Source organism: Misgurnus anguillicaudatus, chromosome 15, assembly GCF_027580225.2.
Source record: "Misgurnus anguillicaudatus chromosome 15, ASM2758022v2, whole genome shotgun sequence".
Lineage (NCBI taxonomy): Eukaryota > Metazoa > Chordata > Actinopteri > Cypriniformes > Cobitidae > Misgurnus > Misgurnus anguillicaudatus.
The window spans coordinates 29909185-29935996 of record NC_073351.2 but is presented as its reverse complement, the minus strand read 5'-3'; the positions used below and the strand labels follow the sequence as shown (position 1 = coordinate 29935996).

Here is a 26812-nt window from a genome sequence, read left to right as displayed (position 1 = left end):
AAAAAAACTAGATTTCTGAACAATTAAAAAAAAACGGATTTATCTTGTTTTGCAACGAAACTCTTCACATACTTCTTGACTGTAAAAACGTTATGTTCTATGTAGTAGGTGTGGGTTCAGTTTTACAGACATTTCGTACAAACTACGTCCACCATGTTTTCATTGTCATGTGATGTGTATGTGCAACAACTATGTACAAATATTTACTTGGGTGTTGATAAAAAAGTAAAATTTAACCTCAGGGAATACTTAATTTCCACAAGGTATTTGTTCCAGATGTCAGATTAGTCACTAGCCAGACTAATAAACAAGCACAGACTGGAAGTAAACTTTGGGCCAGGCGTGTGACCGCGGTTCGTCCGATAAAACCGTCTGTAGGCATATGTGCTTGTATTTAAATGATTACAGTTTGATGTTTGCACACGAGGTCGGCAGTTTCGTATCAAAGCACGCTGTGTACTGAGGGCTTTTTATAAGCTCAGACGGCTCTGTGTGACATCTGTGTTATGTTCTTGGTTATTTTCTCGTTCCCTGGTAGTGTTGGTAATTCACAGCTCAGATTCACTTTTATTGATATTTTTTGGGGCTTGGACCGATTGACTGTTGTATTTGTATAAAAAAACAATATTTACATAAAGAATTTTCAATGTTATCCTTGAAGGATTTCAAGGGGAGTTTTTTTTGCCAATGGCAGCGATAAACAGAATGCCAAAAAAATAGACGGTGCTTGCCAATTTGAAATAAAATGTAAACTTTAATGTATGTTGCTAATATTTTATTAAAGGGACACTCCACTTTTTTCAAAATATGCTCATCTTCCAGGTCCCCCAGAGCCAAACATTCGATTTCTAGCGTTCTGGAATCCATTCAGCCGATCTCCGGGTCTGGCGCTACCACTTTTAGCATAGCTTAGCATAATCCATTGAATCTGATTAGACCATTAGCATCACGCCTACAAATAACCAGAGTTTGGATATTTTTCCTATTTAAAACTTGACTCTTCTGTAGTTATCGTGTACTAAAATCGACAGAAAATTTAAAGTTGCGATTTTCTAGGCCAATATGGCTAAGAACTATACTCTTATTCTGGCGTAATTCAAGGACTTTGCTGCCGTAACATGGCTGCAGGAGGCGCAGTGATATTATGCAGCAGCCGAAAATCATCTCCTTAGTATTTCTTAATAGCAGGGGACTGTTTTCGGGCACTGCGTAATATCATTGCGCCTCCTGCAGCCATGTTACAGCAGCAAAGTCCTTGGTTATTTTGCCAGAATGAGAGTATAGTTCCTAGCCATTTCAGCCTAGAAAATCGCAACTTTAAATTTTCCGTCTGTCTTAGTACACGATGTAACTACAGAAGAGTCAAGTTTTAAATAGGAAAAATATAGAAACGCTTTGGTTATTTTTGAGCGTGATGCTAATGGTCTAATCAGATTCAATAAATTATGCTAAGCTATGCTAAAAGTGGTAGCGCCAGACCCAGAGATCAGCTGAATGGATTCCAAAATGGTAAAAATCAAATGTTTCACTCTAGGGGAAAAAAGTGCTGTGTCCCTTTAAACTTTAGATATTGTTTAATTGAATGTGTTGCACTATATTAGGTCACATGTTGGTTATATGTATCATCTGTAATTATGGTTTTGTCTCCGGATGTGAGTGCAGGCATGGTTGGGTCGTGTTTGAGTGTGGCACTTTGCAATCATGAGATAAATGAGTACACGCTCTCGTCACAGAGTAATAACCCATCGGTGGTGGTCTTTATTTCCCCCACCAGTGTGTTCTGGCCTTTGTGAAAGGCCACTGGAAAGAGGGAATCTATCCCTGGAGCCCACTTAGGCCACAGACAGACCCATAAATCCTTCCCTCTAATACTCACACATTTGACTCTATTGGCCATTGCACCAAAATGGATGCTTTGCATTCTCGGCCTGCTACACTTTAGACACTCGTATCTGAACCAAAGGCTCTCTCTCACTCTCTTTCTCATGGTTGCTATTGGTTTGACTTCTCAGCCCATTTTATGTCATTGGCCTGATGCATTGTTTCATTCTCTTATTAGTGCCTTTATGGATGGAAGAAAATACTTTAGGGAGAATAAAAACAGCCAATGAGACAATTGTTGATATTTACTGAGATTATAGAGCTATAAAATAAATGTGAATTGCATTAACAGTAAATGCAGATTTTGATCTTGAATAGTTAGTGACATTGTTGACATCTCTACAGAAAAGTCTTGGTAGCTTCTCCATTTAAATAAAAAAATATATTTTTGTGAGAAACAATTGACACAGTTTGAGATTTTTTTTCTAATTGGTGGTTTTAATTCCTGAATGTATCGCAGAAACACTTTCCTACACTTGTCTTTTGAAAGGGTATACTTAAAGGGACTCCACTTTTTTTTTAATATGCTGATTTTCCAGCTCCCCTAGAGTTAAACATTTGATTTTTACCATCTTAAAATCCATTCTGCTGATCTCTGGGTCTGGCGGTACCACTTTTAGCATAGCTTAGCATAATCCATTGAATCTAATTAGACCATTTAGTATCGTGCTCAAAAATAACCTTTCGATATTTTTAAAATTTAAAACTCGAATCTTCTGTAGTTACATGTTGTACTAAGACCGACGGAAAAGGCTCAATGATATTATGCAATGCCAGAAAATAGTCCCCTGCTATTGAAAGTTACCAAGGGGACTATTTTCGGCTGCTGCGTAATGTCATTGCGCCTCCGGCAGCCATGTTACAGCAGCAAAGTCCTTGATTATTACGCCAAAATGAGAGTATAGTTCCTAGACATATCGGCCTAGAAAATCTTTTAATTTTCTGTCTGTCTTAGTACACGATGTAACTACAGAAGAGTCAAGTTTTAAATAGGAAAAATATTGAAACTCTTTGGTTATTTTTGATTGCGATGCTAAATGGTCTAATCAGACTCAATGGATTATGCTAAACTATGCTAAAAGTGGTACCGCCAGACCAGGAGATCAGCTGAATGGATTCCAAAATGGTAAAAATCAAATGTTTAACTCTATGGGAGCTGGAAAATTAGCATATTTAAAAAAAAGTGGAGGGTCCCTTTAATTTAAGAAAGGGAAGTATACAGGTAGTAAATTGAAGAAAATCCTGTATATTTGTATGTTTACACCATATATGTCTTAATCGAATTCACTTTTTATTTATTGTTCTTTCACGCAACAGTTTGTTTGCATTTATGTGCAGTAACAATGTAGTGTTTCCATCTTATAGATAAAATTAACATCTAACGTCAAGTCAGGGCTATATTGTTATATGTAAAATGAAATCCTTAAACCTGAGAGTAATTTGAAGGTTTTCATTAGTAAAAGAGTTTAACAGGGTTTAGGTTGATTTAAGTTAATGTCCCTGGTTGTAAATTGGCCAGTGGTGTCACAGGATGCAGGCGGTTGTAAATGGATCATTGATTTTCAGGCGAGTCGGACTCTGGGGACGTATTTGTCTTTAGGCTTCAGCCTATCGGCTTCTTTAGTAGCGAGGTGCTGTCAATAACAGCATGTGTGCGAAGGTAGCCGGAGGGCTGCTGGTGAGGGCAGCGCGAGCGTGATGGATGCTCCACAAACTCTGTTTGCGACGTCCCTGTATGAGCCTCTCTACATCCATATGCATCAAACACATTTTTGATTAGGCCGCTTGCCACTGACAGTTTGTGAAATGAACTGTGCGGATGCTGGGCAACTTTTTCTAAAAAAGTAAAACGTGACCTTGAATTTGTCTTTTCTTGTGGTACTGTATGGAGTAGCTTGATTTTCTACATCACAATTTGTTTATTACGCGGCTCATTGGAAGGCTTGATTCTGATTGGCCAGTCCCAACATTTGCAGATTTGTTATTCTCAGGTAACAAACGGTCAAAACTAAAAATACACAGTAACCCAGATGCTGAAAATTATTTTGACAGGTACAGTTTAACATTACACAAAACTCAAATATAAATTGGTCAATGATGTGACGTTAATTATTTTGTGTCTGTATGGTTCAATTAAATGTAAAAGGGTTAAAATTTCAAAAAAAAAAATGTAGATTACTTTGTATACATTCTCTTTTTTGAGGACCAAGTCTAAAATTTCTGGTTTTATTTCATTTTGAAAGAATATTTAAGAGATAATTGCAAAAATGTCAATGTGAGGTAACCGGTCTGTGTCAATTGGTGTAACTAGTATTTTTTAATGGAAATATAAATGTTCATAAAAAAATTTATGGGATAATATATAATCATCTAGTTTATTGTAATATGATTTTTTTTACATAATTTTTTACATCATTTGTTAAAGATTATTTAGGAAACAAAGCTGTTTTCAGCATATGTTCGGACAAATACGCATTAAAACTTACATATTAGGAATAACTAATAAAATTATATTTTAAAATTATTTTTTTATGATTATGCTTATATGCCTTCAAGGTGGATAAAATATTTAATATATCTCATTCTTTGGCGCAATTGGCGGTTACACCATTTGACATTTTTAGGTTCATTCAGTCTTAACTTTCATAAAAATGATGCAAATGTAATTTTTTATTGCAATAAATGTACATAAATAAACCTGATGCATGCTTTTAAAACAAGTTTTTTTTTAAATATTTTAGAATTTCCCATCTTCCCAAACCGTTTTTGTCACTTACCCAACTATGGATTTTAATAAAATATATGATATTATATTTAAAAATTATTAGACATAATAACATGTTTGTGACATTTGAATATCTTGTCTTATCTTAAAACCGAGAATAACCAAGTTTTTTTCTAATGAAAGATCTGCATTCGTTTAAAGGTGCAGTGTGTAGATTTTTAAAGCATCTAGCGGTGAGGTTGCAAATTGCAACCAACAGCTCAGTCCACTGCTCACCCCTTGCTATTGAAACACATAGAGAAGCTACGATAGCTGCCACCGGACAAACATGTCATCGTCTGAGACACTTTAATAAAAAATTGTCCGTTAAGGGGTTCTGTAGAAAAATGGCACCACAAAATGGCGACTTCCAGGTAAGGGGACCCTCTTTGTATGTAGATAAAAAGGTCTCGTTCTAAGGTAATAAACACATAACGGTTCATTATATAAGGTCTTTATACACCCCTGATAATATAGTTTTGTATATTATTTTGTATTTCTGTCAAGAGATCTTTCTAAAAATTACACACTGCACCTTTAAAATGAGCTAGTAAAATATTTCAAATCAATATTTAATGTCCCTTACCTTACTTATGAGGTATATAGCCAAGTAATAAGTGGAATAATTTATAGGCAGGTTGTTTATAAGGTGAGCTTGCAAGTTTGGGTGAACAATTAGTTTAATGTCCATGCTAAACATCACAGTGTCTGGCAGTAATACACATGAAGAGCGAACCAACTTGAAAATTGAAAAGGTGCTTCAGTCAAATTGCACTGAGCTTTTGCGACCCAAATTGCACTTTGCAGTGCCGGTGGTATTATTGGTCAATGGGTTATTTCCAATCAGCCATCTCTCTGAACCATCTGCCTAATGCTGGCTGCCGTGCTTAACGATTTTGCCCCTTAAATAATGGAGCCAGATGTAATGGCTCGCAGGTAATTGGATCGTTCCTCGCACCTCCTCTGGGAAAAAGACTAGCAGTGTTGAGATCCGCTCACGAATGCAACACTGTTGTTGGCGTAAATGTCTCTGGGGAGAATCCACAGTATTAAAGACACAACCTCTTCTCTGGCTTCCATCAACATAATCACCCGCCGACTCTGCATTGCTAGGTTATCCGAAATTCCCATTTGCAAATGTTAAAGAATCTCTTGTTGACAGTAGTGGATAATCCTATTGTAATACTTTCTCTTGTGCTGTTTCCGTCCAATTCTCTGTTAATCTGGCATTCCTGGGATCAGTGTAAGATTTCAAAAGCCGTCTTATTAGCACAAAAGAATAATATCTTTGTGATGCATTGATGTCCAATGCATGTACTGTATTAAAATATGTGACCCAGTCTTTGAAAACCCAGCAAACATCATTTTTTGTTATCATATCTTGTAAATAATTTTTTTATTATATATCTTTAAAGGGGACATATCATGAAAATATGACATTTTCCATGTTTAAGTGCTATAATTGGGTCCTCATTGCTTCTATCAACCTAGAAAATGTGAAAATGATCAACCCACTAACTTTGTTTTGGTAAGCCATTCTCTTCAAGCATGTGAAAAATTAGGTCATTGAATGAATCCCCTGGTATAATGCCCCCCCTGTGATGTCAGAAGGGGATAATACTGCCCCTTAAAGAGACACTCCACTTTTTTTTTGAAAATATGCTCATTTTCAAAAAATAGTAGTCCCCTGATATTGAAAGATAGTAAGAGGAATATTTTTGGCTGCCATGGTACGGCAGCAAAGTCCTTGATTATTACGCCATAGTATAGTCCTAGCATATCTGCTTAGAAAATCACAATTTTTAATTTTGTGTCAGTCTTTAGTACACGATGTAACTACAGAACACCATACTAATACTGTGTTTGACCCCCTTTCACCTTCAGAACTGCCTTAATTCTACGTGGTATTGATTCAACAAGGTGCTGAAAGCATTCTTCAGAAATGTTGGCCCATATTCATAGGTTAGCATCTTGCAGTTGATGGAGATTTGTGGGATGCACATCCAGGGCACAAAGCTCCCGTTCAACCACATCCCAAAGATGCTCTATTGGGTTGAGATCTGGTGACTGTGGGGGCCATTTTAGTACAGTGAACTCATTGTCATGTTCAAGAAACCAATTGGAAATGATTCGAGCTGTGTGACTTGGTGCATTATCCTGCTGAAAGTAACCATCAGAGGATGGGTACATGGTGGTCATAAAGGGATGGACATGGTCAGAAACAATGCTCAGGTAGGGCGTGGCATTTAAACGATGCCCAGTTGGCACTAAGGGGCCTAAAGTGTGCCAAGAAAACATCCCCCCTACCATTACATCACCAGCCTGCACAGTTGTAACAAGGCATGATGGATCCATGTTCTCATTCTGTTTACGCCAAATTCTGACTCTACTATCGGAATGTCTCAACAGAAATCGAGACTCATCAGACCAGGAAACATTTTCCAGTCTTCAACTGTCCAATTTTTGTGAGCTTGTGCAAATTGTAGCCTCTTCTACCTATTTGTAATGGAGATGAGTGGTACCCGGTGGGGTCTGTGGGGTCTGCTGTTGTAGCCCATCTGCCTCAAGGTTGTGCGTGTTGTGGCTTCACAAATGCTTTGCTACATACCTCGGTTATAATGAGTGGTTATTTCAGTCAAAGTTGCTCTTCTATCAGCTTGAATCAGTCGGCCCATTCACCTCTGACCCTTTAGCATCAACAAGGCATTTTTTCCCCACAGGACTGCAGCATACTGGATGTTTTTCCCTTTTCACACCATTCTTTGTAAACCCTAGAAATGATTGTGCGTGAAAATCCCAGTAACTGAGCAGATTGTGAAATACTCAGACCGGCCTGTCTGGCACCAACAAGCATGCCACGCTCAAAATAGCTTAAATCGCTTTTTTTCCAATTCTGACATTCAGTTTGGAGTTCATGAGATTGTGTTGACCAGGACCACACCCCTAAATGCATTGAAGCAACTGCCATGTGATTGGTTGATTAGATAATTGCATTAATGAGAAATTGAACAGGTGTTCCTAATAAGCCTTTAGGTGAGTGTTATTATTTTATATAAGTATAAAGCGAAGTGCCTGCAACTCTTTCAGTTGTTTTTATTCACGATACAACACAAGCCTCAAGTAGCTTTGTAGTTTCCACACAATACAAATATAAAAAAAATATGTTGCAATGCCATTTTCATGAAGTAAAACCATTAAAAGACTTCCTTCTGCGGGAAAAAATAGTCCCTACCATCTGTGAACAGCAACAGAATGTTTCACATATGTTCACGTTGCTAAGGGTGGTTGCTAAGGGTGCTGCGCAGTGATACACAAAATTGTTGGGTGTAGAGGTCATAGCTGTGTTTTATCAGCTATTGACCAATCAGAAGGTCTTTTTATAAATTGTAATATAAACATTGTAGCACTAACCATACCAAATTTTTGTTTCCATTTGCCTGCTGGCTTTAGTTTAGTTAAATATTGTATCACTATAGCTCATAATAACACATGAATGTCATTTTCAATGCGTCTGTGTTAGAGTTCCATTATTGAGCGGGGGTTTAACGTTGTAGTCCATCATCATCAGGCAGAAGACATCTTCATCTGTGAATAGACATGCACATCAGATCTTGAATCATTTATGAAGCTCGCCGCTGCCCAGGAGAGCCCCACCAAATAGGATTTATAACCGACTCTCGCAACTCAATGACGACGCTTAAGCAATGTCTCCTATTAGAAAGCAATGTACCTCCGGCCTTGTTTAGTTTATAGCCTGTGTCACTTCACGCTCCGTCTGAATGTTAGTCCTGGGATAATGGACCAACTGCATTGTGAGGTCAACCGAGTGCATTCAGGTGATTGTAGATCCTAATAAGATGAGAAGAAACTGGAATTTGTTTCTGTTGGTAGGATACGTCTTGAATAAATCGGCTTGTGTGTGCTTCCTGGGTGCAAATGAGAGGCTTAATGCGAAATGCAAAGAAAGATGAATGCGCCCGTGCGAGCTCAAGGTTTATTTGTGCTTTTGTCATCTGTTTTTATGGCTGGAATAATCCAGGATTGATGGGTGTGATATTAGAGGCGCTGTGAGTCGCCTCCCTCTCGATGCTCGTTCAAAAGACGTTTGTCGCCTCTGCTTCAAAATGGAGTTTTCAGTCAAATCCCTTTATTTCAAACAGACAGACCTGAGGCGGTCATCTTTGGTTTAGCAGAGGCAAACAAAAGCCTTTTGTGTTATCACAGGGGACTGTACTATACTGTAGGTTTGAAAGATGTCAGCCCATATTATGTTTCTTAAAAGTCAGTTCTGAATTCTTATCTTTTTGTAAGTTCAGATCAAAGACCGTAAAAATATGTCTGTGATGTCACCCATAGGTTTGTGAAGATCTCCATTTTAGCAGGGAATCAATCACGGATTACCGTTAATGGCTTAAGAGGCGGCATGTGGGTGAAGCTGAGGTGGCTGGTTGCTGAAACCACGCCCGTCTAGCTCGATTCTAGTGACAGCAGTGACACCCGTCACTCAAGTGGCCACGCCCTAAATTATGCAGAACTTTAAGGCTTAATATAACTTAATGGATGAGTTACAAAAAAATTCACCCTCCTCAGAGTTGTCATGAAGGGCAAAATTAGCTATAAAGGCCAAAATCAGTTTTTGTACCAGACTGTAAACATATTATTTTCTGCTGTAAAGTTGGCCATTTTAACATGGGGGTCTATGGTATTGCCTCTAGTGGCCCATTGAATTGCAGTTTATGTCACTTCCGTATAGACCTTTTGTGAGTAGACGTCACAGTTACGTCACTGCAAGCTGTGGTGACCGAAAAACAGTGGAAATGAATTATACAAAATGAAACGAGCAAGATAACACTAGAAAATGTCTTGTTGTGCCGTTAAGTGTCAGAAATGTCAAAAAAAGATAGGTTTATAGAAAACCATCGTCGAAGACACCACTTGAAGATAATCGTAAGTGTTTATGGTTGCAATAAGCCCTTAAGCGGACAGACTGGAGTGATGAAATCATCTGGAAATCTTTTAATAATTAGAATAGAAAATAATGTCCAGTGTTCTGTCGAAGTCTGATCCCTCTTTGTGTTTCTTATAGCGTTTTCATCACATTAAGTGTATAATTTATTCAGAAAGATTAAAGATTTTAATGGGTTATGCTGAAAAAGCACTATCACCATTTATTAAAAATTTCATATTTTTTCCGTTTTTATCACTTTTTGTAAATGTATTGTAGATTGAAAGTTAAAATATTTGATGGGCAAACGCCTGCAAAAAAATGTTTCTTACAACTTTCTTAAAAATTAAGAAATACAATGAAAAGTTTAAAGTTATGATAGTATTTTTTACAAGATCTCTGAATAAAGTAGCTCTGTTAATATTAGGGTTACAACTTTTCTAGTTATTAACTTCTGCCCTGTAAGCACCGACATTTCTTTCAGGAATATGTGACCTTTTTTAATAGACGTGTTTTTTGTCCTATACCCTGTACCTAGCCAGTATGGAAGTGCAGTGTTTGATATGATATGTATTCAAGGATTATCAGTGTATTTCTGGGCACTCACCCATCCATAATTAAATCTTTACTTTCTCTCTTTCTCTTTGAGAGCAGGTTGATAAGTGATTTAAGGTTTTAAGTGGGTATCTGGACCCCGGTGGTACAGTATTTTTACCAGATCTGATGTTTATTTAGGGCTATTGTAATAAGTGTCAGCTGTACCACTCTCTTACATGATGCTCATACTGTATGATTTCATCCTCTTTTCTATATTCAGTTTTTCTTTTTATTTCTACTTTCTTCTGTCATTCTTTCTCTCTTCACACTGTCGTGATTAAAGTGGAGTGAAGGTATCGATAGACAGCCTGTGGGTTTATTGACTAACTTCTCTTTGACTGCTGTAATCATCCAGATAAATCAGTGGGGAGTGAATCAGTGGGGATAAAGAAAAAAACATGGCTTTAGTTTTTTTACTCAATGGCATCAGCCTTGTAAACACTTTCAGATGAGCTGTAGTACATGCGACACTCTCACCTTTTTACTGTTAAAATGTGTGGTTAAAGAAAAACACCACAGTTTTTCAATATTTTACTATGTTCTTACATCAACTTAGACAAATTAACCCTCTGGGGTCTAAGGGGTTTTTAGGGCCCTGGGGAAGTTTTGACATGCACTGACATTTGTGCTTTTTTCAGTTGCTTAAAAACATATAAATGGCAAACTTCTCATAACACTGCGTTCAGCACAAACTGGGCTACAATATTACATGATCAACATGTACTGTATGTACATGTTTGTATTTTTGATGGAAAAATGTTTATGCGTGGTTTTTGAAAAAGCTACATTTTTAAGTCACTGATACAAGCCCACAAAACTCATTCTAAACATGTTTTCCCAAGACTTTTCAAAATATAATATAGTAGTCTAGAGTTTTTTCTTCAAAATGATGTGAAAATCATCCGGCCTGCTCATTCACATAAAACAATATATTGATTTACAATTTCTAAGACACATTTGCTTGGGAAAGGCCGTATGCGTAGAGGCGGGAAAGCTCCTGAATAATCAGTGATTGACAGCTGGAGAACAAAAGAGTTGAATAATGAGCCACATAATGAGCCTTGTGGGGATGTTCAACAGGAATGTAACTTTTTCTGTAGTAAAACCATGATAAGGTTTACTTGGGAATTTATAACAAAAAATTATATATATATAATGTGTGTATATATAGAAATATTTTCTATTAATTTCACAAGTATACCTTTAAAAACCATAGTGATCATAGTAAAGGTACTGTTTTGGCCATCGTAAAAATGAACACAGGGTAGTGTTTGGTTGGCCAGCGAGAGTTTTACTTTTGTGCAGTAAACAGCTCAAAATAAAAACTGCCTATCGTTGTCTGGACTCTTATTTTTGTAATCATTATAGTAGAAACACAACAAGGGACAAGTGTGTAAAAACTTATCAATATTTGTTTACAGCCGCCGCCATTACCTCACGTGTAGATCATGAAAGCAGTATGTGTGCACATGCGAGTGATCCTGTGTTTAATACATCCGTATCTTTTTTCAATGCATGCACTTAATATTTGTACAGCATGTTGTGAATGTGTTAGCATTTAGCCTAGATCATCTGCACTATTTATTTAAAGACTGTTACATGAGTAGTTACACAAGTATGTATGGTGGCACATAATAAAATGTGATGATTTTTTAAGCGGACAAAAATGAGAACTGGAGTAGTCAGGAGTGATGATGTTACTGCGCGCCGAGGTCAAAGTTCTCCAAACTAAGTGCTTTTCCTCCCTACGATATAGTTTTCATTTTTTATCTGCTTAAAAATCCCCACGTTGTATTTTGTGCCACCATACCTTCTCGTGTAACTACTCATAACAGTTTTTAAATAGGGAAACATGGAAGTGTTTGGTGGCTTCTAAATTCATCCCTGTTTGGATCCTAAGGAATGAATGGGGCTAGGCTAAATGCTAACACATTCACAACACGCTGTACAAAGATTAAGTGCACGCATTGAATAAAGAAAGGTGTGTATTAATTAGTCTAAGTTGAGGTAAGTACATAGTAAAATATCGAAAAACTGTGGTGTTTTCCTTTAACCATCCAGGCTATATTAATTTGTTTTTTTCACCTTTTAAAATAAAAGTGTGATCTTTCTTTTAATAAAATGTATTAAAATAAATGCAACTACAGGGAAAAATAAATTACACATCAAATTCTCAATTTAATTTTAGGTGGCGGTCCCTTTCTCTCTCTCTCTGCCCCCACTCATGTACTGTGTAAATATAACTGTGTGTGTTAGTAATGGTTGCTGTCTCCTGTGTTTTTTACTCATTATACTCTCTAGATGACATCTGAGGATGATGTCTTATCAACGAGTATCCACTTGTGTTCTTTCACAAATTAGAGTTCACACCGGTTCAATCTTCCACCTTCGCCTGGCTTTGTTTTTTGCTAAGAAACATGTTGAATGATTTGGAGCCTTCACCTCCGTCTTGCATTATCTCCATTGTACATAATTGATTATTCTCTATAATGAGCTATAGAAATACTTTAGCCTTGGTTTCCATTATGAACCCCGTGAACCTTCACTCCAGTGGGCTTCTAATGACCACCGGCCACTAATGAGTCGCTCCTGGAAACGGTTGTTATGGCAGCAGCGTGCTGTCGATGCAGCGTGGATGCGTATGGGCATTTCTGTATTAATTGTAGCGCATTTGAGTGACACTGTATTTTGCATCACATGAAACGTAAGGTTAATACGAACGTGCTCTTTCTCACAGCGCAACGAGAGGACGATTATCATGAGCTCTGTGTGCATGTGTAAATGCGTGAAACTGTGTATTTTTAGTCGTTCCCAGACTGTGCAGAGGAGGTGCAGAGAGACTTCTGGATCTCAGCCCAGACTTACTGCTCTTGTCTAATTGTATGTGTGTGTGCACCCGTCTGTGTGAGCAGCATCCATAGCGTCTGGATGGAAAGGTAGACGTGCGTGTTTCTTCCGAAGGCAGCTGTCACTGTAAAAGTTTTCGTTACAAAATTGCGGTCTGTTGCATGCTGGAGCCAATTGAATCTGAAACACAGTCTGTACTGGGTTTAGCTCATACACCCACCTTACCCCATTATTTGCCTGTCTTGTATAATTACACCAGATTTTGGAAGTGTGGCAGAGCACAATTACGCTGCCAAATTTTCCGGAAGGTTAAATTTCAGCTTGATCCGTCATGGCTTTATGAGTCTGTATCTGGACATCAGGGGTATCCGTGTTGGTTAGGAGGTCTGATAGAGTATGTGTTTATTTAAGGCAATACTGCGCTGCCAAAAAGGGTTTGATGTATCACTCACATTACTAAACCTTAGCTATGTTTCAAACCCCCAGACATTTGAAACGGATGTAGCTCATACTGTATATGATCCCACCCCACTTTGCATGGGAACAGTTTTTGATCCACAATCATCTGCACTGTTTTTTAAACTAAGCTTGTCGGTAGAAGTCATAAATGTTAATGCAGAAGATGCATAAATGGCTCCATGTGTCAAAACTTTTGTGTACACACAGCATGACGAGTGATATTTCTGAGTTTTAAAATTGGATGTTTGTTGAACCATGGTTATGTGTAGTGAGAATCGTGCCAGAACCCATCTTGTTTTGACAAAATCTCCCATATTTTCTGAAGTACTGTATGTGTCGGAGAGCTCTCAGTGAATCTTTCTTTGTTCTGGAAATGTCATGCTGTGTTACAGTGTGGTCTCCTCGAGGGAAGACTCTGAGGTTCTGTGTGTGCGTGGGATGAACCGATGAGAGCTCGGGGTGACAGAACCAAGACCTGAATGTTCTCATTTGTTCCCTTCTGTCCTTTCTAAAACGGAGCACACCATCTTGTCAGAGTTTTGCCTGCGAGTCTAAAAATCGGCAAGAACGTGGCTGTCGTGTTTCATTCAGATGAAAAATCTGAGATGTATTTACTATTTACAGACCTGTATGGTGTGGTAGTGTCAGACTAAGGACCAGATTTACTAACAGCTTGCTCCAGCACAAACGCATCTTTTGGTGTTAATTAACTACTGTCAGGATTTCCAGCATGATCTCATGAGAATTCGTATGTATTTTACAAGTCGACTAATTCATATGAATTCGTACGAAGTGAATCGTACAAAAACATACGATTATAATTAAAAAGCAATAACGAAACACCGCCCCTAACCCCAACGTCACTGGGGCAAAAGCAAACTGTACGAAAATGTACAAATGTGGTTGTACGAATTGATATGAATTAGCCACCTCATAAAATGCGTACGAATTGAGATATTTACTGGCCAAAGGGGCGGCGGTGGCTCAGTGGTTCATGTAGGTTGGCTAAATCGGAAGGTTGGTGGTTCGATCCCCGGCTCCACCGGACCAAGTGTCGAGGTGTCCTTGAGCAAGACACCTAACCCCAGCTGCTCCCGACGAGCTGGATGGCGCCTTGCATGGCTGACACCGCCGTCGGTGTATGAATGTGTGAGTGAATGGGTGAATGTGAGGCAACTTGTAAAGCGCTTTGGATGGCCATAGGTCTGTTAAAAAGCGCTATATAAATGCAGTCCATTTACCAATAGCTTTTTTTTAAATTGTGCTTGTTATTATGGAAATGAGATGTGTTCTTTGTTTGCCTTTTCGGTAAATCACCTGCAGAAATTTACCCTCCCATCTGCGATTTTTTAAATTTGTGCTAATACACTAATATGTTTTTGTACGCATGTCATATGAAACGTGACATAGCAAAGCTAATCGCAATCACAAATGCCAAACGCAAATCCTACCAAAATGTCCAAATGTGGTCGTACGAATTGATCCGAATAACCCACCTTATAAAATTTTTTACGAATTTAGATAGCGTTGGCGTTTACTAAAAACCTTGAGTGAAAAATTGTTGTAAACATACATGTGACCCCATTGCATATGCATTTTAAGGAGTTTTACGTTCAGATGCAAAATTTATAGGAGGAGAGTATTTAAATGAATCACACAACATGATCTAAAAGTCTTATGGTGCATTCACACCAGCCATGGTAGGACGCTTGAACATTTGAGTTCACTCGCTTTATTCGGCTGTGAAAGCCGCGCATGAAATTCTAGTCATTCGAGACATTCACGCAGAAATTCGTGCATGGGAGGGGCTTCTGCGACTCAGCTGAGACGCTCGCTTCCTGTAATCACGTCACTACTACAGCAAGATTAACGCGGTGCGGAAATCCGCCAAAGTCCATTCGCGCCGCACCTACCGCACCGCAGGATGCCTAAACGCATCTTTGCATTGACTATAAATCACTCGCGCTTGCCGCCTCTACCACGTCTGGTGTGAACCCTGCATTACACTCCACAATTTATTGCTATTTGTGCCAATATTTATACCGCCCAAAAAAGCCTTCTTAAATTGTGCTTGTCATTATGGAAATGAGATGTGTTCTTTGTGTGCCTTCTCTGTAAATCACCTCCTATATTTTTTTAAATTGCGCTAATACGCTAATATACTGTTTTAGTATCCAAATAGTAAGAAAGGGAGAAACAACTTTCAAATATCAATCTGTATATGTAGTGCACATTCAATTGTGCTTTTCTTTGGTAGCGTCTTCGAAGGCATCTTGAGTAAACATCTCTATATTTAATATAGCACATGCAAAAGACCTAAACTGTTTTTGGCGAATACGGAAGTTTGTTTCTCAAAACCCTTATTTGCCCTGTTTAGTAAATCTGGCCCCAAACTATGGTAAATTATTATCAGGTTAGATGACAGTGTCTATTGTTATTACATTTTATTTATTGAGTCATGATTAAAGCTACTTTGATCGTGGTCTTAGATACTTTGATGATGTGCCTGAGTGATTAAAGTGATTATTTTTTGTTGTTGTTGTTTTTAGACTTTGGCAACTGCAGCAGAGAATTTCCAAATGGAACATGAATGGAAAGATGAGTTTGAAGTGAGTACTTATTTAAGATTTTATACTTTATTTTAAATTAGTGCATAGAATGTTTACACCAAAAATAACACTTGTTTATGTTGTGTTTCAAAACAACCCAAAAGTGTGTTTGTTTGTTTATATTGTTGCAAATTTCACAATATAAATTGTTTCAAAGTTAGTTTATTTAAAAAATATTTACCAAAGGCAATTGTTTGAAAAACTCTCTAAGAACTGAGACCTTGAAAATGTTTTTTGCATATGTGCTTGAAAATAGTTTTGTGCACAAAGATAAACCATGCCTGTGTGTAAATGCGTTCACATAGTTTTTTTTTTTTTTAAATAAGTACGAGTTGGAGCACATAATAAGGGAAATGCAATGCATTTTTAATATAGTAACACGGGTAACTTTAATGCTTTGCACTGCTTCTCAGCCAGATGATAACGGCCAGACTCGCATCTATAATTCTGCTTTTAAGATTATATCAGTTTTCATACTTGGCTTCCCTTTAAGTTTATTTACAGCAGCAGAAGAAATCATAGATGTCTGGCTTCATATTTAATCACTGTGATCAAGTGTTATGCAGATTTTAATTAGATCATGCCAAATAAAGACACCAGCGGCAGAGGAGATTTTTGAAATTGATAATACCTGCAGCTTAATATCTCTCCTAAACGCTCCGGTGCCTTTGCCATAAGCGTGACATTGTTAAATGAACCCATGATTCATTCAATTAAATGCAAACAAACAAGCGGAAATGAATAAGTAGATAAATGAATAAATATTCGGATTTTATTGAGACCTCTTTTGACCCCAGAGTTTATGTGTGTGAGGAAGGGAACGTGTTGCAGCGTAATAGATATAATTTCACTCCCCACGCTGCCGGGGGATGTTTGAAGATTTGGTTTCACCGAATGCACATTCTGCATATCTCCCATGGACTCGTTTTCACTGTAGACACACACCATATGCTCTGAATGCCCAAAAAAAAAGCTGACCCCGATAACGCTGATGTGCCGTGTAACATCAGCAGGTTATCTCTACCACGCATTTTGCTGGCACAAAAGCTAAACTGGCACAGCTTTCTTTAGCTCCGCATAATGCTTATCACACTTGCATGTTTTTTTTCACATTAATGCAAATGTGTGATATATTGTGCTTGCAGTATTTATAAATGTGTAAGCATGTTAATTTAGAAATACGCTGTGCTTCTACACAATACTGTATACAATTATTTGGCATTTCTGTAATGCATAAATAATAATTCAGCATTTATCTTTTAACTAGAATGCAATATTTAGTATTTTTCTGTGACTGTTTTGATTGTTTAATGGATGCTGCTGTATTCTGCATACTTGGCTTTGTATGGTGCAGTGATATTCTGAAGTATGCTTGATGGAAAGGTTTTTTCAGGACACGGGGTTGTGTAGTCATAGATTTTTGCTGATAACCAAAAGGTTGCAGGTTTGACCCCCCATACTATATCATATTTTTTCTATGAGCATAATAGCAAATGCAGATTCCAACAACTCCATTTTTTAATGATATACATAGTGATTCTGTTTATTATTTGAGCTGCTCTCCAAATTTCCTCATATTTTCATCTTTTCGCAGGAGGACGATATAGTTTACTTTAATGCCAAGGATAATGTGAGTACATGACTCTTCAAACGCACTCAGTTTTATGTAGCCACAGATACTATATCACACATAAAAACATGTGCTCATCTGTCTATATGAACATGTCGTTGTGAGATTATTTATGAGTTATGTAAAGCAGTCAGTGATAAGGCGAAATGTCTTCTCCCCAGATGACCCGCTTTCTCTGTAGGACCGAGGCACACTATACTGTATGTGCTGTGCACTATATATCATACTGTCAATTAGACCTTTGAGAGAAGTGTCAGATGTAGAGTGTGTACATTACATAGTATAAAGAAACATGTGTAGAAGAGATACCGGCTGTACAAAGCATAGTTAGAGAATGATTTAGAATTACTGATAGGAACATGTTGAACACTTTTTAATATTAATATTTGTTTATTGTAATGTATTTGAATTTAGAGTTATTTTGTATTTTGTTTATTAATTATGTAGTAATAAAAGTGGCAGGTCATGCACAGTAGCTTGCCAAGAATACACTGCAATGTGATAGATAAATAGACAGACAGACAGGCAGACAGACACTGTAAACAGACAGACAGATAGGCAGAGACTGTTGACAGATAGACATACAATGTAGACAGACAGATAGATAGGCAGAAACTGAAGACAGACAGACAGATAGGCAGAGACTGTTGATAGATAGACATACACTGTAAACAGACAGACAGACAGACAGATAGGCAGAGACTGTTGACAGATAGACATACAATGTAGACAGACAGATAGATAGACATACACTGTAGACAGACAGATAGATAGGCAGAAACTGTAGACAGACAGATAATGTAGACAAAAAAACAAACAGACAGACAGACAGACGGAAACTGTAGACAGACAGACAGACAGACAGATAGATAGGAAGAAACTGTAGACAGACAGATAATGTAGACAAAAAAACAAACAGACAGACAGACAGACGGAAACTGTAGACAGACAGATAGATACTATAGACAGACAGACATACAGATGGACAGACAGACAGACAGACAGAAACTGTAGATAAGAAAAGACAGATAGATAGATAAGCAGAAACTGTAGACAGACAGATAATGTAGACAGAAAACCAGACAGACAGACTGACAAATAGGCAGACAGACAGATAGGCATAAAACTGTGGACAGACAGACAGATAGATAGGCAGAAACTGTAGACAGACTGACAGACATACAGACTGAAACAATGGACAGACAGATAGATACTATAGACGGACAGACAGACAAAAACTGTAGACAGACAGGCAGATAGAAACTGTAGACAGACAGACAGACAGACAGATAGGCAGAAACTGTGGACAGACAGACAGACAGATAGGCAGAAACTACAGACAGACAGACAGACAGACAGACAGACAGAAACTGTAGACAGACAGATACGCAGAAACTACAGACAGACAGACAGACAGACAGACAGACAGAAACTGTAGACAGACAGACAGGCAGAAACTGTAGACAGACAGACAGACAGACAGACAGACAGACAGACAGACTGACACATAGGAAGAAACTGTAGACAGATGGACAGACAGAAACTGTGGACAGACAGATAGATACTATAGAAAGACAGACGGACAAACAGACAAAAACTGTAGACAGACAGACAGATAGGCAGAAACTATAGACAGACAGACAGATAAATACTGTGGACAGACAGACAAACAGACAGATAGGCAGAAACTGTATACAGACAGACAGACAGATACTGTGGACAGACAGACAGACACATAGGCAGAAAGTGTAGACAGACAGACAGACTTACTGACTGACAGATACTGTGGACAGACAGACAGACAGACAGACAGACAGACAGACGCATAGGCAGAAACTGTAGACAGACAGACAGACAGACTGAAACTGTGGACAGACAGATAGATACTATAGACAGACAGACGGACAAACAGACAAAAACTGTAGACAGACAGACAGACATACATACAGACAGATAGATAGGTAGAAACTGTAGACAGACAGATAATGTAAACAGAAAGACAGACAGACAGAAATTGTAGACAGATAGATAGATACTATAGACAGACAGACAGATAGGCAGAAACTATAGACAGACAGACAGATGAATACTGTGGACAGACAGACAAACAGACAGACAGGCAGAAACTGTATACAGACAGACAGACAGACAGACAGACAGACAGATACTGTGGACAGACAGAAAGACACATAGGCAGAAAGTGTAGACAGACAGACAGACTTACTGACTGACAGATACTGTGGACAGACAGACAGACAGACAGACAGACACATAGGCAGAAACTGTAGACAGAGAGACAGGCAGACAGACTGACTGACATATACTGTGGACAGACAGACAGATACTGTGGACAGACAGACAGACAGACACATGGCAGAAACTGTAGACAGACAGACAGACGGACTGTCTGACTGACAGATACTGTGGACAGACAGACAGATACTGTGGACAGACAAACAAACAGACACATAGGCAGAAACGACAGACAGACAGACAGACAGACAGACAGACAGACAGACAGACAGACAGACAGACAGATGAAAGAAAACATCTATCTGCTGCTCGTTCTGGTACAGGACAGAATAATCTATTTTATCTATAGGGTGACATCAGAATTGTTTCTCTTACAGCTTGACGCCAATGAAACCGAGGGACGAAGAAACCGCATCAGACCTGAATTTAAAGAAGATCCATCTTTCAAGAACCGCCTCACTTCCTACAACCATACAGCTGTGCACATCCCCACGGATATCTACGACGGCTGTAAGTATCGTAACTCTCCGGCCCCCCATAGGCACGCTTTCTATAGAGCTCCGTCTGTTCTGCGTAACATATTATCTACTGCTGCGAATCCACCGAGACACTTCACTGATTGCTTTGAATGTTGGTTTTAAAGCCGAGTTTAAGTCTTTGTGTGAGCTTTCAGAGGAGCGTAATAAAATCTAAAGTCTTTGACAGCTAGGGTCCTTTGGGGAAGCTTTTATTATTTTAATACTCGTCTTGCTTGCTCGGGTAATCATAAAGTGTGTTTAAATAAAGTGTATGTGTGTTTCTCAATGGTTTTTGAGCAGGGATAACAGGTTGGTCGAGTCATAGTCACCGTTGGCCTGCTGGGATCGTGTCTGGTACTTTTGTGTTAGACAGCCTTTCAACGTTGACCTTGACATACACAATCATACACAGCCCTAAACAAACAACCCAACGGAGACAAATTAATTTAGATAATTACTTTGGTCGTTGTTTCCTTTAGTAAACAGAGTTGTGCTTGAAATGATGATTATTAGGGTTGAACGATGTTATATACTGATCCAGGCTTTGAGCATAAGATTATATGCAGGATATGTTTATTGTTTATGGATTGTTTCAGAGAAAACTGGCAGTCTATACATCAAATTTACATCTGCATTTAGCAGAAGCTTTTATTCAAATTACTCACAACAGTGAGGAAAACAATAAAGCGAAGGCAATCTCAGGAAGGCAATAACATGGAAAGTGCAATGCAAAGTTTTACTTTTTTTTTTTAAAGAAAATACCAATTTGAAGAGGGAGAGAGAGGAGAAGAGTTACTTAAAAAATACTGTATCTATAAAGAGTAAGCTTTCAACATGTTCCTGTCAAGTGTACCCAGAAAAGATGCGTCTTAGCTGTTTTTTAAGTATACTGTAGGATGCGGCAGACTTTGGAAAGTTGGAGCCTTTTAATACGCATGCACGCACGCACGCACACACACACACACACACACAATTATTTAACACGGACAGAGGTGTCTGCCCCTACAATTTAAGAAAGAAGTTACCATATTGTGGTACATCTGAGTCATTTCCTAATCTTTTATTTCTTTTTCTAATTTTATGTGAAAAAAGTGAGTCATTTGCTAAAGCATTTGGATTAACGATTTTCCTTTTGTTTATTTGGAATGGTGAGGTCCGTTCATAATTTCTCAGTTTTTATTTTCTAATAATTTTGTCCATGATTTTCAACCTTGCACACTCATTTCCAATAAATAATTGTGAATAATCTTGTGATCAGGACAAGACAGTAAATGACAACTGATACTTTCCATGATTAGTTGTTTGACACATTGATTTGTTTATTTAGTTAATGCATTCGCGGCCAGCATTTTTTGTGGTTTTAAAAAAGTTTCACAAAATGCCTTCTAGGAAAATTTTCTTCTGAAAATATATAAACATACAAATATATCAAATGAAGGAACAGACCCTCTGCTTTCAAACAAACAATTAACCAACAAATGAAACGGGAAAAAACTTAATCCTATCTATATATTTTTTCTGCTTATAAACTCTTAAATATGGGTATTTTTCTTTAAAAATATATATTTTTTAGCAAAAAGCTGAAACAAATGCATTTTTGTGACGGAATTTTGTTAGAGATCAGATTCAGAACGATTATCAAAACATACATAGGGCCCTATTTTAACGATCTAAGTGCATTGTCTAAAGCGCACATTTTTATGCTCTCTATTTTTTATGCCTATTCATTGTCAGTTTTAAAGACTGCAGTTTGAGATAAATATTTGAATAGCCTATTGTGTAGTTCACACTAAAACAATATTGAACTAAAACAATACTGAAATCATAATTGTATTGTTTTAAACTCCAAATCCTTCATTAACAATTATATTCAGTTAAGCTTATGCTGCGTTTACACCAGCCACTGTAGAGGCGTCAAGCGTGAGTGATTTCAATGTTAAGTCAATGTGAAGACGCGTTGACGCGCATCTGGAGAACTTGCGGCGCAAATGAGGCGTTTAGGGCGGCGCGGGAGACGCGATTACGCTTCATTCGCGCGTCTAGTTCGTGCGAATGCCGCGAATTGAGCATCTGCCGCTGTACGCACGGGTATGTGCGAATGGTGTTTTTTGTGCATTTTGCGTTTGACGCGAATTTACAGCTGATGCCCGAGTTAAAAAATGCGAACTTTGCCGGATTTTCGCGCAGCGTTAACCAATCAGGAGCCTGCTTGCTGCTGTGGTGGCAGCCCTGCCCGGAGTCACTCATTTAACACGGAGGAACGCTTGATATTGTCACCTGGAGCTATACAAGTTATTTCTATAGAGACTGGAATAAAAAGGACCTTGCTTGGATGAGTGTCAGTGAGAAAATTGGGCAACCTGGTAAGTTGTAAATACACATTTCACTTTTGAGTCACGTGACTATCGACCCCCTGCATTCCCGCCGTTTTTTAAACTATTTTCCTCCTATAGTAAGGTTACTAAATACAAACCGGTAACTCTTTCGATGAATGCACGTTCAACATCAGCCATCTTGCAAACGGACAACCGCATAGCACTTGCCCCTCCCACCAGAAGCAGATTTGGCCTCTGACGCGCATCAAATGCTTGCTTTTTTCGCGCGTCTACTTCACTCTAGACGCACAAATGCATTCAAAATGTTCAAGCGGCAAACTAGATGTGGTAGAGGCGATTTTGACGTCTCAAACGCGGCTAATGTAAACGCAGCATTAGAACGGATGTGTTAAAAACAACACATTAGTATCGATTCTGGGACAACACACTACATGCATTGTCCTGGAATACACACATCTCTGTGTTATTATTTAAACAACACATTTTGTGTTACTTTTAACACAACCTGCGTTTTATTTTAACACAAAATCAACACAAAATGTGTTAAAATTACACATAATGTGTTAAAAGCTTAATGCACAAAGATGTGTAAATTCTTTCTAAGAGTGTATTTATAGTATAATGTCTACCCTCCACCGCCACTTTCAGAGTGTGCTTGTAGCAGCTAGGAGGCTGCTCAGGTTGCAGCAACAGTACAATTTGTCCAGTTAAAAGTTGTTCTATCACTGAAATAATTTTAGAGACATTATTTAAAGGTAAAAAAACTACAAAGTGTTGCTTTAACTACTTTTACTGATAAATAGCTTGTAATTTATCTATCTACAGTTTCAAAGTAGCTTCACCCACACTGGCTATAAAAATAGTAATAGGTTCTTTGGCGAACCAAAAATGGTTCTCCTATGTCATAATTTTAATACTTTTATTTTTAAGTGTGTACTACCTTTAATATATCCCATAGAGGTAGAATGACCTGCACATACAGTAGAAGCAGAAATAGATACGGCATGAGGCCAGACAGGGTAGAGTTATAATTGCTCCGGTGTTCAGTCTGACCCGACCTTGTGCCAGGAGGAAACGCCGTACGTGTGCGGAATCCCCGTCTGGGCCGACCGTCTCAAACTCTGTGTGCCGAGACACAGTTACGTGTGACTAATGTCCAATATTACTCAAGTCTCTATATTTTCATTAGTTACAAAGATTGTTGACTCTAGCCGCTTTTCTCTAGCGGCATTTGCACACATCAGCCCCATCAAACACAAATAGCCTCTAAGTTCAGACACGCACACACACAGCAGCACAGAAATAACAAAGATCCGTTGCTCCCGCCGGGAAGAAAATTGGATTTTTGTGGATAAAGTAGTACATCGTTTAGAGGTTTCTGGAGAAGGGTGGGTGGCTGCCCCCTCCCTGAAAGAGTAAAAACCTTAACTGTTATTAAGAGAGACAACTCACAAAGGACTGCTGGCGAAAACATTAAAATGGTGGAATAAGTTATAGAGTTTGTGAATAAATCGATAGAGATTCACATCAAAATTTATGCTTTTCACAATTTTGCATCCTTCCAAAGCAGCTTTACAGAAAATTGATGCTTTATATCATGCTTTATTTTGCTAACATGTGTTGTTGCATGCATCATTTATGTGTGGGACGATTTGTCCAACCCCTCCAAGCCTAAGTAATAAATATAAGTGTATTATGCATCCCTCGCAGTCTGCCCTACAGATTGTGAATGGTGTCTTAAGTTTTAAGTGAGGAGATGCGGTTACTTTTCTAAGCAATTGGGGTTTTCGCCTGACAGACTTTAAAATGTGCACACGAGATGAGACTGTCGTAAAGGATAGTAAGCAACCATCCACACCCAGCATTTGTGCTGTTTTTTAAATTACATAAAAATGTTATTGTCTTTGCACATACTGTTGCACATAAAGCATTTTACTTTCTATTCTGTGAAATTGTGCTAGAAAAGCTTTTTGCAGAGATGCCATAGATTTTTTTTCCAAAGAACCTTTTAAATCAAACCATTCGAGTTTCCACCGCAAAAAAAACTTTGATTAAACATAATGGTTCTGTGGATGTTAAAGGGTCTTAATGGGACCATACAGCTTGACAAAGAACCTTTAAGGAACCTTTATTTTTAAGAGTGCGTATCCACCAATCAGTCTTTTGTTTTTATTTGCACAAAATGCACTTCATTTCCTGCCTTTGTTTCCCTCGCTCAGCCTGTTTTACTGCCTGTGCCGTACGCTAGCCAATAAAATTAAAGTTATGGTTGTTATAACACTGAATTTTTCATGCTTCATTACAATAATTGTTGACACGCAGGCTGTTTTCTCACCTGATTAGCATAATCGCTACCAGCACTTCTGACTGCCTATCAGCACGCGGCCCTTTCAGAGGCGAAAGGTTTGATAGGATGATTATAGGTTTCCATGGTTTCCTCAGTGGTGATGTAATAAAGTCAATCAGTTTGTTTGCGGCTGAGGAGGTGAAGAGCCCTCGGTGTGTAGTGCTGAATTATTCCGTTAACAGCGGTTGAGATGAGTGTAAATTACTCCTCATTGTCTCCTCTCGCCTCATTTTCTCTCGCCAGACTGCATAAGTTGCAATAAGCAGCGTATGACCTCTGAGGACAAAAGTCGTGTCTGCGCTTCTTGCGTGCACGGAGGTCACGACTTACTGATAAAATTTATAGGAAATTAAAAGTGGTGTTGTGAAATTTGTCATTTAATTAAATGGGGTGTAATTTTTGTTCAGCTTATGTGTAAACCTTATGTCTCTATTGCACTGCTATAAAAAGAATTGAACGGTGCTATGCAAAAAAAATTCTTCATACTTTTCTAAGGTTCAGTAGTAAGTTTTTCTTGGAAATGTTCAATTCCTGCGTCTTTAGGCACAGACCTTAAACTGTAGATTGATGCAAAACCATGTCCTTTAGACAGTCAACATAATGTGCTTCAATTTTAGTAAAGCAATATGAGACTGTCGTGCTTGAAAGGTTTTTAATTTACCAGCAATTCAGCTATTAATGAAATATGGTCAAGTGATGTCCAACTTAAATTATTATTAAAATGTATTCAAACATTTGTATGTTTGAATGTTTTGTGCATTTGTGCATGAAGTATAAACTGAAACTCAGCTTTAACATTTGACAAAAGTGTACAAAGAATTGACAAAAAAAATAACATGATTCATTAAAAACAAGAGATTAACAAAATATTATTAACTTATAAAACTAGCCAGTGTATGTGTTAATGTGCGTTTTGTTTATCTATTTATTTGTTTTGTATATAATTTTTTTTTTGTCAAATAGTTTTGTGAAATAAACAGCACTCTTAATTAAAACGTTTTTGTTTGAGGCTCAGTGACGTAACGGTAATTATTTTGTGTCCATACAGTATGGTTTAATTAAATGTAAAATGGTTAAAAAATGTTAAATAAATTTGCAGATTACTTGCATACATTCTATTTTTTGAGGACCAAGTCTAAAATTTCTGGTTTTATTTCATTTTGAAAGAATATTTGGGGGATAATTGCAAAAATGTCACTGGTCTGTGTCAATTGGTGTAACTAGTATTTTTTTTTTCAAATGAAAATATAAATATATTCATTAAAAAATGTGGAATAAAATATAATTATCTACTTTAGTGTAATATAATTTTTTTTACATAATTTGTCAAAGATTATTTCAAAAACAGAGCTGTTTTTAGCATATGTCAGGACAAATATTACAAAAACGCATTAAAATGTACATTTAGAAATAACTAATTAAATTATATTTTAAAAAGATTTTTTTTTGATGATTACGCTTACATGCCATCAAGGTGGATAAAATATTTAATATTTCTCATTCTTTTGTGCACTGGTCGGTTACACGATTTGACATTTTCAGGTCCATTCAGTCTTAACTTTCATAAAAATGGTGCAAATGTCATTTTTATTGCATAAAATTAATATAAATACACTAGTGCATTAA

General features: G+C 37.7%; 1 protein-coding gene across 6 annotated transcripts in view; it reads left to right on the top strand.

The window, feature by feature from the left end:
- The window catches only part of LOC129418742 (voltage-dependent calcium channel subunit alpha-2/delta-1), a 146925-nt gene that overhangs the window by 27034 nt on the left and 93079 nt on the right, over positions 1-26812 (top strand). For all 6 annotated transcript variants that reach the window (XM_055173609.2, XM_055173606.2, XM_055173607.2 and 3 more), the window contains exons 4-6: positions 16043-16102; positions 17697-17732; positions 20363-20495. In XM_055173609.2, the coding sequence (XP_055029584.2) occupies positions 16043-16102; positions 17697-17732; positions 20363-20495 (229 nt within the window). The remainder of the gene's footprint in view (positions 1-16042; positions 16103-17696; positions 17733-20362; positions 20496-26812) is intronic.